The 14,861-nt window shown below is 39.8% G+C and overlaps 1 protein-coding gene across 1 annotated transcript in view; it reads right to left on the bottom strand.

Moving 5' to 3' along the window:
• Nucleotides 1–11,000: 11,000 nt before the first annotated feature.
• CHIC1 (cysteine rich hydrophobic domain 1) overlaps nt 11,001–14,861 on the bottom strand; it is a 32,851-nt gene continuing 28,990 nt past the window's right edge. Inside the window, exon 6 of the mRNA XM_032771808.2 lies at nt 11,001–14,855. Coding sequence (XP_032627699.1) covers nt 14,805–14,855 — 51 coding nt within the window. The 3' untranslated portion in view covers nt 11,001–14,804. The remainder of the gene's footprint in view (nt 14,856–14,861) is intronic.

Genomic DNA, 14,861 nt, shown 5'->3' with positions numbered 1-14,861 from the left:
GCCGCCGCGCCCTGGCCCGGGGGGATTGCGCCGCACCGGCCGGGCGCAGGAGGCCTTTCGCCGCCCAAGGGCCGCGCCGCGCCGGAGGGACGCGCGGTCCTTGCGCGTCCCACGCAGGGGGCCAGGCTGCGCCGCCCCCCATGGCCCCGGTGCGTTCGGCGCAGTCCCAGCCCCGCCGCCTGCACGCGCCGCTAACGGGCCGCCATCGCTCTTTCTCTGGAGGAGGAGGAAAAACCCGCGTGCGAGCCGGATCCGCCGGGTCCTAGCGCCGCCCAACCCCGCCGCCGGATCAACAAAAGGCGTTCTGCATCCCAAACCAGCGGTGTTCTGTCTGCTACTGCGCATGAGCAAATGGCGGCCAGCGTTCCTACTGAGCATGCGCGGAGATTACGCACCTGTGCAATAGGAGAAGTGAAGCCACAGGGAAGCGTCTGTGCCCTCAATTTTTGTGCCGCCAATTTTCCATTGGCGCTTAGCTTTGCTCTGGGCGTGTGCGGGGCGGGGCTTGGTTCCTTCCTCGAGCCTCAGCGCTGGGAGCGGTCGGCAGGCCTGGGGGCTATAGTCCTGGCGCTTTGGCAGAGCGGGAGCGTGTCCCTCCAGGCCCAACCCGCGCGCTGGGCGAGGACCGTCCGGGCGCTCCTGGCCACCCATTCCCCGGAGCGCAGCCTTGCTAAGGCCACGGGGCTCGCGCTGTGCAGCACTGGCTGGGGGAAGATAATTCCCAGCTGGATTCACCCAAGCACATGGGGGGGGGGGAATAAATGGATCAGGCACGGGGAGCTGATCGAAAAATCAACTAGAAATGAGGCAGAACTGGGGAGAACGGAATGGGCAAGGACCGTGAACAACATTTAAAAGGCAGAGCAGAGCATCTGCGAAAGGAAAGGCAAGGCCAGGGCAAACAAAGCAATATATACAGGGAAAAAAGCTGGCGCTCACAAGCCATGATTGTTATTTATTAGTAGGATGTGTTGTGGTAGCATATCAAAGCCCTAATAATCGGGGGCGGCTCCAGGCACCAGCGCTCCAAGCGTGTGCCTGGGGTGGCAAGCTGCAGGCGATGCTGTGCTGGTCGCTGCTAGGGCGGCAGGCAGGGTGTCTTCGGCAGTTTGGCTGTGGAGGGTCCACTGGTCTGGCGGCTTCGGCGGACCTCGCGCAGGCGTGCAGGACCAGTGGACCCTACGTGCTTGGGGCGGCAAAATGTCTAGAGCCACCTCTGCTAATAATAGAGCAGAACCCCATCGTGCTAGGGGGGCACTGTATGCACAAAGAACAAAAAGACAGTCCCTGTCCCCAAAGAGCTTACAATTTAAGAGGCATTTGGCATCAATCGGCCAAAATTTGCCAATATTAATACACATGAGTATCTGGACACATGAATAGTTCCGCTGACTTTCTTATGCAAGGGCTAGATCCTGCAAGAAGCTCCACATCGATGGATTCTTGTACCTATGTGGAGCCCTGAAATTAATCAAGCCTTCACAAGGGTTCAGGGATCTGGTAGGGCATTTCTGCTAGCAGGATCAGGGCCACACTGTGTAACTGCATTTAGGATTCATTGGTTCAGAATTATCAATCAGTGTTGGCCATTGTTTGAGAAATAACTATGAAAGCACAGTGAATTCTGGCCCCTATCTTGCAAACACTTACATGCTTAACTTTAAGTCAGTAGCACTAATTGTGCTTAAAGTTAAGCATGTATATATATCTATATACATTTGTAATTTTGGGGACTTTGGCTATAAGCTATTTGAGACTGGAACTGTAATTTATTAAAAATTTGCAGTATGGCCAACCCTGAGCATTAAAAAATCATGAGTCAGCCCTCTCCCCTCCCAAATCATTAAATTGGCTTAAAAATCATAAGATTAAAAATATTTTACTTATCTTCTAATTAACATAGGATATACTTGGGACACATTATATAGCTTGTCTCTGCAACAACAATGGCTAGAAACTTTGTTTTTCAAAGCGAAAGCTAACATTCTTATGAAATAACATGACTCCTAAAACTGAGGCTTTAAAAAAAAAACACCAAATATCATGAGACCTGCAAACTGCAAGAGCTGGCAAGGCTGTATTTGCACAGTGCCTAACACAAAAGCACCTGTTTAATGCTTCTAGTTGCTACCATAATATAAAAAACAAATTAATAATAATTGCCCAAGAAATTGTTACTAGATGGAAGGAGTGCAATGCCTTGGACCATTTACCCCAGGGAGTGCCCTACACAAAGATCGTTACTGCTGTTATAACATGAAAATTGATTTATATGAATATGTAGAATATATTTTACACCTATTTTGCCCTCGTCTCAATGATTATACAAGCTGCACAGCAACAGAGAATCAGGCCTCAAGTGTACAGGAACTTAAGACCATTTAAAAGGGGAGATTCCCAGCTTCTTAATGGTATAGCACTTGGGTCTAGTCCTGGAAGATCCCAAGATACAGATACTTTGTCAGTTTCATATATAATTATAATACCTATCTCTTATGTAGCATTTTCACCTGTAGATCTCTAAGTGCTTTACCACAGAAATAAATTATTATCCCCATTTTACAGATGGGGAAACTGAGGCATAGGGAGGCAAGTGACCTACCCAAGGTCACCCATCAGGCCAGTGGCAGAGTCATGAATAGAACCCAGCTCTCCTATGTGGATCCAATGCTCTCTCTACTATTCCACAGGTCACAGTTAGTGATTTCTAAACTAGTTAAAATTTTATTCTTTTTCTGAGCTATTTGTATTGAGACTCATAGACTTTAAGGACAGAAGGGACCATTATGATCATCTAGTCGGACCTCCTGCACAATGCAGACCACAGAATCTCACCCACCCACTCCTATATCAAACCTGTGTCTGAGCTATTGAAGGCCTCAATAAAGACTTCAAGGTGCAGAGAACCTTCCAGCAAGTGACCCATGCCCCACGCTGCAGAGGATGGCGAAAAACCTCCAGGGCTTCTGCCAATCTGCCCTGGAGGAAAATTCCTTCCTGACCCCAAATATGGCGATCAGCTAAACCCTGAGCATGTGGGCAAGACTCACCAGCCAGACACCCAGGAAAGAATTCTCTGTAGTAACTCAGATCCCACCCCATCTAACATCCCATCACAAGCCATTGGGCATATTTACCGCTAGTAGTCAAAGACTAATTAATTGCCAAAAATTAGGCTATCCCATTATATCACCCTCCATAAACTTATCAGCTTAGTCTTGAAGCCAAATGTCTTTTGCCCCACTACTCCCCTTGGAAGGTTGTTCCAGAAATTTCACTCCTCTGATAGTTAGAAACTTCATCTAATTTCAAGTCTAAACTCCTGATAACCTGTTTTATCCATTGTTCTTGTGTCCACATTGGTACTGAGCTTAAATAATCCCTCTCCCTCTCTGGTATATATTCCTCTGATATATTTATAGAGAGCAATCAAATCTTCCCTCAGCCTTCTTTTTGGTTAGGCTAAACAAACAAGCTCTTTGAGTCTCCTTCATATAACGGGTTTCATTCCTCGGATCATCCAGTAGTAGCCTTCTCTAACCTGTTCCAGTTTGAATTCATCCTTCCTAAACATGGAGACCAGATTGCACACAGTATTCCAGATGAGGTCTCACTAGTGCCTTGTATAACAGTACTAAACACCTCCTTATCTGTACTGGAAATACCTTGCCTGATGCATCCTAAGACTGCATTACGTTTTTTGACAGCCATATCACGATTGGCGGCTCATAGTCATCCTGTGATAACCAACGCTCCAAGATCCTTTTCCTCCTCTGTTACTTCCAACTGATGCTCCCCAGTTATAACAATAGTTCTTGTTATTAATCCCTAAATGCATGACTTTGCACTTTTCACTATTAAATTTCATCTATTACTATTACTCCAGTTTACGAGGTCATCCAGATATTCCTGTATGATATCCCGCGTCCTTCTCAATACCTCCCAGCTTGTGTCATCTGCAAACTTTATTAGCAAATTCCCACTTTTGTGCCAAGTCGTAGTAAATAAAAAGATATAATATAGATTGGTCGCCAAAACGATCCTGAGGAACTCCACTAGTAACTCCCTCAAGCCTGACAATTCACTTTCAGTACGACCAGTTGTAGTCTCCCTTTAACCAGTTCCTATCCACCTTTTAGTTTTCATATGATCCCATCTTTTCCAATTTAGCTTAATATTACCCTTGTGGAGCTGTACAAATGCTTACTGAAATTGAACTAAATTAGATCCACGGCATTTCCTTTGTCTAAAAAATCTGTAACCTTCCTCAAAGAGAATCAGGTTGGTTTGGATGCACTCTACTTTTTGTTAACCATGTGTTATTTGTCCAATACTATTTGACCTCCAAGACCTTGCATAATAAAGATGTCAAACTGACAGGCCTGTAGTTGCCCGGCTCACATTTTTTTCCTTGCTTAAAGATAGGAACTATGTTAGCAATTCTTCAGTCTGAGTTTACAGATTAATTAAAAATTCTTGCTAATCGACTTGCAATTTTATGTACCTGTTCCTTTAATATTCTTGGATGAAGATTATCTGGGCCCCCTGATTTCATCCCATTAAGATCATGATATTAAGACAGTTTGGATTCCCTAACAGAAATTTCTAGTGAACACTTTCTGGTAGTTCAAGCTAGCCAACTAGATATTGGAATGGAGGGGCTATTGGACTACTGGTTTCTGTGACTACTGGTTCTCCAAAAGAAACTCTTCAACGGTTAAAGAATTTTAATGAGCCATCCAGAATTTCCAATAGGGTTTTACAAGTGGATGGATGCAAAAAGCAATACTGCAACACATTTCTATATGACTCTTTGATAGTTCTTCTGTCAAGTAGATGGCACATGCAGGATACATGGTGTGGCAATGTGTTATGCAGGATTTATAGGCATTTGCTTGGGATGACTTGCATAATTCATTTCTGGCTTTGCAACTCATGAGTAATTTCATCTCAGCTGGCAGATTCAAGACCTGTGTATAGCTTCCCATTCTCTTCCTTCTGGGAATTACACAAATCGTTATCTGGTATTTCCCAATCCTTTGGAGTAACTGTCATTTTAGGAGACTCAGCTGCATAGTGCCTATTTTGTTGTAGGCAGTGTGCCGCCACCTATCTCCTCTCTTACAGATTCTTTGGTTTGGGTCATGCTGCATGGAAGCTTTGAACAATACTACTGTCATACGACAGGCTCAAATAATCACAGAATGAATCACTTTCTTATGATTATTTGTATTTCTGTAGCACCTAGGGGCCAGACTCGAGGACCAGGACCCCGTTGTGCTAGATGCTGTACAAACAGAAGAAAAAGATGGTTCTAATAGTGTACAAGTGTCTTGATTAGAATTAAAAACCCCAGTATTACCTGTAAAGCTCCTCTCACTCTTTCTGCCTGGGGTTTCCTTCTACAGATTAAAAGAAACACTGCACGTATCCTCACATTCTCTGTCTGAATGGAAAACAGTCAGTAGTGACAGACAAGTCACACAGAAAGACACCTACACTTACAGGCTTGAAAGCAGATCCATGGGGGACCCCATATCATGGATTACTAAGCCTAGATTACATTCATCCAGTCTTCTGTGGAAAACTCCTATTCCCACAACCAGAAAGTGACTGACATTTGTAGTCATCTGTGTCTCTCGTGGCCTGTCAGAAAATTTCACAAGTGACAAACAATTTCAAACAGTCCACAAGTCATTGCTTGGGCCTTATGAAGTGACACTTGTGTGATCTGTCTAAAAATAAAAGTAAGCCCCACCAGGAGTAAAGTGATGCTTTCAAGCAGTTTAATATGAACCACATTTTCCAGAGTGAAGCCGTGATAGAGCACAGACCTGTTAGTGTATTAGCTTTGTAATGTCTTTTCAGTTTATGTCTTGCTCTCCATAGTTTGTAACTCAAAATGTGCATGGCACTGAGACACCCTGATTAATGACCTGGAGTTTCTCCAGCCATCCAATTGTTGTCATTATGGAACAAACTGGACCGAGCTGAATTTGTCCTTCAGGCACAAAACCATGATAGACATCAGGGATGTAGCAGATCCGTGTGGAACTAACCTGTAGGCTGCCATACAATGTTTAACCACATTGCACCCCAGTGGTTGCTTACAGAGATTCCTATTTAGTTGTTTGAACATCTATTTGTAAATCTCCTTTGGGATGTAGCTGAATGAAAGTTGGAATACAAGAGTAAGATTATCATTGTTACCGACACTGTCATCTAAGATCTTGTCAACACTGTACCAGGCCTTATGTGTTTTAAATCATTCTATTCTCTCTATAATAGGCCTTAGCTACAATTTAGACAGCGAGATTGCAGCCTCCTTTGAGCCAGAGCTCATCATGGTTCTAAAGCAAAGCAAAAGTTCAGTCTCTAGTTCCTGAGGGGCTTGCCCAGTAACTGCTTCAGCCAAACAGCTCCAGGACCCACTTCAGAAATTCATAAATGAAATATTTTATGTGCAGTTTCACAAAAATCAAGAGAAAATCATAAAAGACCAGATGAATACTTCAGAAAGGATAACTAAGCTGGACTGGAGCTTACAGTACTGCACACTGAAAGGTTGGTATACATTTGCTAAAGTGATTAGTGGTTTTGGGTGCCCAGCTTTACAGACCTGGTAGAAGACTCATTTTCAGACAGTGCACCCACCCTCTGAAAATCAGATCCCTTTATAAGGCATCTCAATATGGGGACCCAAAAAATGGAGGCACCCAAAATCACTACGCTCATTAGCAAATTTAGGCCATTTTCAATAGCATGGCAGAAAATGCCTTTTTTTAAATTCTTCTGTCTAAAGTTGTCTTTTTCTTTCAGTCACCTCACTGTGATCACATAGCTCAAGCTGTCCTCTCCAGTTATTACTCTTTAGAGTCAACAGATCCAGTCTCAGTCTCTACTCAATTAGCATTAGGCATTACATCATCTTCTGTCAATACAGATCAATGGGTTTTCTTTATACATATCTTGTCATTTAAAAACAAACTCAGTTACAAATACTTCACATCTGGCCCAGGATAACTATCTTCCCATCACATTAATGTCCATCCTTTACTGATTCTCAGTTGACATTTTTGAGGCAGACGTGGGCATTTTACCTGAGCAGGGGCAGACAGTGCTGGAAGGATGCCAGATTCATTCAGGTAACAAGATGTGAAGTAGAGATTAGATGAGAGTTATCAAGTAACATTAAATATTAGACAATTTGGCCTTACTCATCACATCCAGGTTATCCCTCTGTTGTGTGGCAATGACTGGACTTCAAGATGTAAGAGAGAAGATAAAAGTATTGTCTGATACTGCTCTCAACTCTCCACCACCCTTCACAAAATACAGAAGATTGGATCCACCATCCACTTCCCCAATACATGCAAAAATTATGCTGCTCTAACTGTACTGGTATAGTTAAAGTGATATAACCTCTCCACCTAGTGTGTACACAGTTATAATGGTGCCTATATCAATATGGCTTATTCTTGGATACAAAGAAAACTATAAACCTAGGTATTCTGGCAAACCCCTCAAGGATGAATGCAGTTATATTGATACTGAAGTGCTCATACTGATATAACTTATGCTAATTCCTACAACCAGCATAAGCTGTACTGGTATAAAGCACAGTTATACCGGTATAACTGTGTCTACACAATACCTTTTACTGGTATAGTTATGATAGTTAAAAAAAATTACACGTCTGACTGACATAGCTGTGCCAAGTCCAATTTTTAAAATCAGGTTTAGGGGTTGTATTGATTTAACTATTTCAATAGGAAATCACACCCATAACAGAAAGAGTTAAACCAGCACAAAAACTGTATGTAGACGAGGCCTTGATATAAAATAACTATCACTGTGGAAGGCTGCTAATATATCACCTGACTTTTCCCTATTGATACATTATTTGTATTGCAGTAGCTCCTGGGGCATTGGTCCATGGCTAGGTCTCCTATCATACACGTACAAACACAAGAAAAACAAAATCCTACCCCAAAGGGCAGAAGGTTGCAATAAGTTTCCAGATTCAGAATCCTGTCTATAGCTTCAGAGCCTGAGAAGGACTGGAACAATATTCAGTAAACAGCAATTATTTTAGTAACAAGACTAAACAAGTCTGTGCGTGGGGGAGTGAGGTTCTTTTAAAAAACTAGAAATTAAGTTAGCGTTTGTGAAGAGTCCTGGATGCGTTATTGCTGGAAACTGTTAGCTAGCATGTGCTAAACTAAGTACAACTTGTCCAGTCTACATTAGTTTTAGACTCTGTTTGTTATGTTAACATCGTAACCCCTGTGCTTCCTCCCACACTCAACTTGAATCATATTCTAGATATCTTTTCAGCTAAGGCTAATAAAGATGTACATGATGGTGGTTTTAACAACATAATCATAGTTCATGGGAAGTGGGACTGAGATCACCAGCTAATCTCACACAGGCCATTTAGTGGTGTTCAGATGGCAACAATTTCATTCTCCAGCACTAAATTCACCCAAAGTTTTAAAAAATTCTTTAAAACAAAAACTGCTTATCAATTCTTATGCAACAGTCATTATTTCCATTTTATGGTGGAACACAGTTCAGACCTTCAACCAACGGGAGACATTACCTCATAGCTGGTAATAACAACATTATCAATAGAATGTTAGAAGTAAACCTGTTTTACAAAACTTCCTTTCACAAGAAATGCCCATCTCCCTGACTAACAGAAGGCTATTGTATTTTCCCCTCAATTTTATGTCCCTTAAGATTTGCATAACATTGTGGTTTACTTGGACTGGTGGAAGTCAGACGATATTTTATGTGCATCAGTTCCTTTAAATGAATCATATTTTTCTTTGATTTTAGTTTAAATTTACTCTATTTTTAAACTCCTCTTGGACTTTCCAATGACGACTGAAGTGAGGTTTACATGGCATATTTAATATACAAGGTATTCAAAACAAAGTTAAATAGTTTGTCTATTGGCTGATTTCACTAACAGGCAGTTATATATTCAAAACCTGCTCCTACGCAGCATCAGAGAAATAGAAAACTATAATTAAAGGACTGATGTTAGCATAGTTCCTAGTGCAATTTCCCCCCGTTTTCAAGTGTCGTAATATCTTTCTTGACAACAATCTGACAAGTCTTGGGTTATTTTATAATTAAACAATTCAAATCCTTTTTCTTCAATAGTGTTCACAATAGCATATTGGATGCTAAAAATTGTATCTGTAGAACATGGATGTCACCACAGTTGCTGGTGGTAGGCTTATTTCACTTGCCACTCCTCCTCTCTTTGGACTCTTTCTAATGTAATTTATCATGAGTGGACTGTTTTGTCCATTTTCTCTTAGGAGTATAATTAGAGGATTTGTCCATTCATTCAATTTAAAATCTTTTCTACAGCACTTGTCCCTTTAGTATCTAAGCACTACATAAACATAACAGATTTACAACAAGTTTACACTGCAATTTAGTGTAATTGTAGTGTGGATAGATATATCCAAGCTAGCTTTCTTCTAGCTAGTACAAGTAACAATAGCAGTGAAGATGCAGTGGCACAAACACCGGCATGAGCTAGCAACCTGAGTAGGTACCCAGGATCCCCAGTGGGCTTATACTTGGTTGCTAGTCTGTGCTGACATGTCTTTGTTATTCACTAGATTAAAGCTAGTGCAAGTAAATTAACCCTTGCTACAATTACACATAAATTGCACTGTAAGCTTCACTACATTCCTGTAACCTAAGGAAATACCCTCATTTTACAGATGGGAATGGAAGCACAGGCAGATTGATTTACCCAGACTCATAGAGGAAGTCTGTAACAGAGCGGAGACAAAACCCCAGATCTCTCGAGTCACAATCTACCGCTTTAATCACAAAATCAACCTTCCCATGGAAGGAAATGGAAGCATATATAGACTCATGCCAATTTCCCCCCTATTCCTTCTCCAAAGGTGCAATATAGTGGTGATCGATTGTCCTTCTAGGTGCTACTGTCCACTCCAGAGGCAGCTGCATTTTCAGTAGCTCTGTACATACAGTTTGTAAAGCAAGGGGGTACAACATGTAATACGAGTGACTAGACTCATTAGCTATTAAAAACACAAAAATGCAAGTCAGAGTAAAAATTGGCTAATGGAGATTTGACCCAGCACCCAGAAGTGTTCTGTTTTAGAGGGATTTGAGTATTGGGTTGTAGCAATGACAGAAAACTGGTCAGTGAAGTGCACACATTGGAATGCTTTTTCATTTGCCTAATGTACTGAGAAAATGCAGAGCTATAGAAAACAGTGCTTCATCTTTGAGCAATATATGTACATGTGCTAGTTACAGGGACCCATGCATTCCCCACTACATAGAATGCTGAAGGACTTATGTATAAAATCCCACTCTCATAAGAAAAGTTGGTATATCAACAACTATGCAATGGGAAATGGTGCTTTACAGCGTTGTGCTGCATATACAGTCTTCTGTTCAACTGTTTTTGTCTAACAGGCTCCCCTTGAGGTGGACCTACAGCAGAATGAAAAGAACTTGCTTTTCTCAGTTCTGAGAAGTCCTCACCATAGAGCTCCGATCCAGCAGGCATTGCAGATGCCTTGGATCTGAAGATGGCATGGGCTACTCCAAAACTGTGGTTCCCATTGCCCAGAGCGCTATCTCCACGGTGGCAAGTGGAAAACAGTTCTTGAAAAAAGTCAGTATCAACCAATTGGACAGATTCTATGGAGAAGTAGGAGCATGGTCCAGAATGATTCCAAGGCCTCCACTACCCTCAGTCCAGCAGAGCCTTCATAAACTGCTGACTCCTGGTACCTTGAGCAGGTACACATGGTGGAGGCCTTGATGTAGAGAACTATGTGGCTGGGTCAGATAGACTCAAAAATTGACATATATGTGAAAACAGAAGAGGCACAAAAGAGTGTTTTCCATTTCTATACAAACTTTGCAATATTTGTTTTCATCTCTGGATTTAATTAAAATAAAAACATTTTGAAAAATGATTCAGATTAACCAAGTTTGACTTCCAGCTTCTTTAATGGCACAGGTCAATGCAGTAAATTGTAAAGACAAAGCTTATTTAGGATTTTATTCAAAAAACTTCAAGGTATGAGGTCCTATTTAAAAAAGTGGCTATTTACTTGTAAACAGAATAAAAGTGTTAAGGACTCAATTAAAAATCCTTTCATACAACTTAAACAAAAACAGATTTCTGATGAGTTACAAATAATATTACACTTTCATAAAAACACCAAAAACAAAACAACAAAAACAAAGATTGCAGAACAGGAATATCAGACAACCTTGTTTACTAAAATGGTCAGAACTATTTACATTGAATATTAACTGTTTGACATTTTTATTGCTCAAACGCTAATGTTTATAGATAAATGCAGTAAACCGATGTCAGGAGACACTAATACACGCATATTCATGTTTTTGCATACAGATTTCTGTACTTATCAAGATGAGCATGTGAATTTTATCAAGACTACACTAAATTTAGCAAAAATGTGTTTTGTTTCTAGTCTCATACATAATCAAATCTAAACTTTCTACACATGTTCATATACATTTATATTTCTTTAGGCCAGCATGAAACTACTCTCAAAAGAGTCATTTTAAAGCCTTTAGATGAGAGTTTTCCTTGTCCGCCAATATTCTATAATACTGCGACATTTCCTAATACAGAAGTCTGGAAAAGAAAACAACGATCAAAGTATTCTGACAAAACTTAAACTAAACAATGTTTCCAGATGTGCTTTTCAGGAAATTTGTGGGAAATTACGTTTACAGATATTCACTTAAACTGGTTCCCTTTTCTCCCCCTTTGCACAGCATTTTCTCTTTCATTTGAACCAGTCAAGGCACTTTCCTTTCCATTTGCATTAAACTTTGTTACCACTACTCTTCGTTGTATCGCTATGGACCCTCTCTGATTCTCAATAACTCATCATGGATTGGTTTTTACAAAATTCATATTTACTTATAGCTTTTAAGGTAATACAGATTTTAGAAGACTGAAAACTATCAGATGAATATTCATGTATTAAAGCAAATGGTAGTCAAAATAGAACCTGTTGGCAGAATGCAGCCCACAATCTAAAGCAACACCTGTGGCTGCCTTTATCTTTAAATGAAAAAAATGATCTATGTCATTTGCATGCTGGCATTTGTAACACAATCCAAAATTACCTCTTTATTCAGATGAAGTTTGCCGTAATCAGCTGTCTTGGCTCTCATGTTCCAGGACATTTGCTAGTATTGCCTCATAGCTGGGCAAAATTTAGGTGCCTATTTTTGAACTAAATATTAATGAGGGTGAAGATTAAACAAATTTGTAATCTGACATTTCCCCAAAAAACCCCCAAACCCATACAGAATTTATGTTCTTAAATGTGTCATTTTCATACAGATACAAGTGCAAGTCTTCTAAATTAATAACCCATTGAACATACTGTCTAACTGGGGAGAGCTGATGGTATTTTCTCTCAGCCTGGCACAGCGTTTCACAAAAATGTGTTATAAATCAGACTGAACAATTCTGACCTGCAATATCCTAAGGTCAGACACAGACTTGGGTTTAAGGGGAAGGACTGCTAATAACTATGAGACTAAAGAGTATTTAATATTCACTACTACTCATGACATCAAACTCTCATTGGCTTCTTGTCCCCTCAGCTGCAGAGGAACATTCTGAAAATATAGTCAATCAAATGAGGGAAGGAAATAAAGAGTGTGGTGTGGTTTCTGGGCTGTTGGTTAACAAAAATGAGAGGGAGTAATTATTAACAACCTCTAGCATAACAGTAAGAAGCTTCTATTATTTAAGATTTTAAGGTATTAAAAATGCTTACAATTATTCTTTTATTAGCAACACTTTCTGCCCAGAATCCTGTTTTAATAGAAATGAATATAAAATTGAGCATGCAATTCCAATTCTGTTTTGCACTCTATTTTCTCCGAGTCTTTAAGCATTCTCTCTGCTTCCCACCCTTAGTGCCACATTATGTTGAAATGTGTCTATGTATGCTGTTTTAGTTCCGTAATAAAAAAGTTTCAGCAAAGTTTATAGTCAGACATTATTGTAGATTTTTTTTTAAGTACTTACATTCTAGTGTTTTAAAATGCAGTTAGTTAGCTGATACTGATCTACTAACGTGAACTGAAACCTGTTCACTAAGCTGACAATCCATTTCAGCATTCAAATTTCTCAGCTTGAAGCATCATTCTTGGCAGCTGTGGTTGGAAATTACATCCCAAGTACAGGAGTTTCTTGTTCCTCAGCTGAGCAACAAAAAGGATGAAGAATTTGACTCAACAAGACTACATGCCCGTGAAACACTCTGCTAGAAGTCATGTCAACTGCAGCTACTTAAATTTAATGGTTTAACAAATGCTTTCTTCAAATCCAACCAGGGTTTGTACCATCCCTTTTCGGTATGGATTAATATTTCAGAGGAAAGTCTAAATTCAATCTGGAACTGGAAAACTTAGGCACCAAACAGCATCACAAAGAATCCAAATAAGGGTAAACCAATGCCTGGACACTAAGTTATGATAAAGCTCCTTGAGGCAAATATCAACTCTTCATGGCTCACATCAAACGACTGTTTTGTGGTTCTCTGTTATTCTGTTTGACAATATGTATGCTGCTCCTTTTTCATTCTGGAAAGGATGCAGTTGTAGTTAACTACTTAATATGTAAAAAATAATATCAGGTACCACTGTGCTATAAAAATAATAAGTTTAGCATTTCTTCTGTATTGATTTACCAGTCCCAAGTAGTTGGCTTTAGTTATAACGATTTGGTCCAATTACTTTAAATTTGCTTCTTTGCTTTTTTTTTTTTTTTTTAAAAAAAAGCATTTTTTCCTGACTTCCATATATTTGTGTCTTAAAAATAGGCTTTTAGGATAGTCTGATAATATTAGTTGCAGTTTACTCCACAAATACAATTTTTCCAAAAGATGAGAATACTTAAGATTCCTTATTTCATGTACTAACCAAGACACCTGAAAACTCTCTGAAGAAACACAGAAATGCTGTGCATTTTTCATCCATTTACTAACAAAGTGCATCTGAGCCCTACATCTGATAGTATGTACAAACTCATTATGGCTTTACCATAAAAATGGCATATGAATGGGTCCATACAATCAGGATGCTAATAAATGTCATTAATAAATCTATGTAGAACTGTTGGCAATACAATCAGAGCTATATAACTTTCTGTAAACCTTGACATACCACACTTTACATTATGCAACGAGGCACTATTTACAAATCCACAGTGGATAAAATAATTAACCCTCTAACGTAAGTGATGATTTTGCAAAGTGCGGGACAAAACCAGTGCTGTTAATTGCAAGTCCTATGCAAGCAAGTTATAGTAAAATCATTGCTAACTACTGGAAGCTTACTTGGATGCTTCTATTGAGGATTTATAGAAATGTGATTTTAGAATGAAATACAATGAGATACAGAGTTAGGATGTACATGTGGAAACAGTAAGTATGGAAATTAATAAGGCAGCATGCTCAGAACAAGTTTTAAGCAGCACTGATGTTAGATCCTTAGCGACAACTATATCTGTTATTGTTAATGTTAACAATTCAGAGTGCAACATAGAAGCCTCATTTAACATAAAAAGTGTGCAAATTGTTTTCTTCTTAAACAAAAGAAAATAACATAGCAAGGAAGATATTCTACCAAATAACATTTTTAAGTCACAGCAAAGTAGACCATCTTCTTTTCAAAATCAGCTACAAGGCACTAAGAGTAGGAAATGGCAGGCAACATGAAAGACTGAATACTGCTCCTCAGTCAGGTCGAAATATGGGATATTTTGGTAAGAATTCTATTAGTATTACCTGTTG

The sequence above is a fragment of the Chelonoidis abingdonii genome, chromosome 8 (assembly GCF_003597395.2).
Source record: "Chelonoidis abingdonii isolate Lonesome George chromosome 8, CheloAbing_2.0, whole genome shotgun sequence".
NCBI lineage: Eukaryota > Metazoa > Chordata > Testudines > Testudinidae > Chelonoidis > Chelonoidis abingdonii.
The sequence above is the reverse complement of the archived record's forward strand: the minus strand, read 5'-3'. Positions and strand labels throughout refer to the sequence as shown.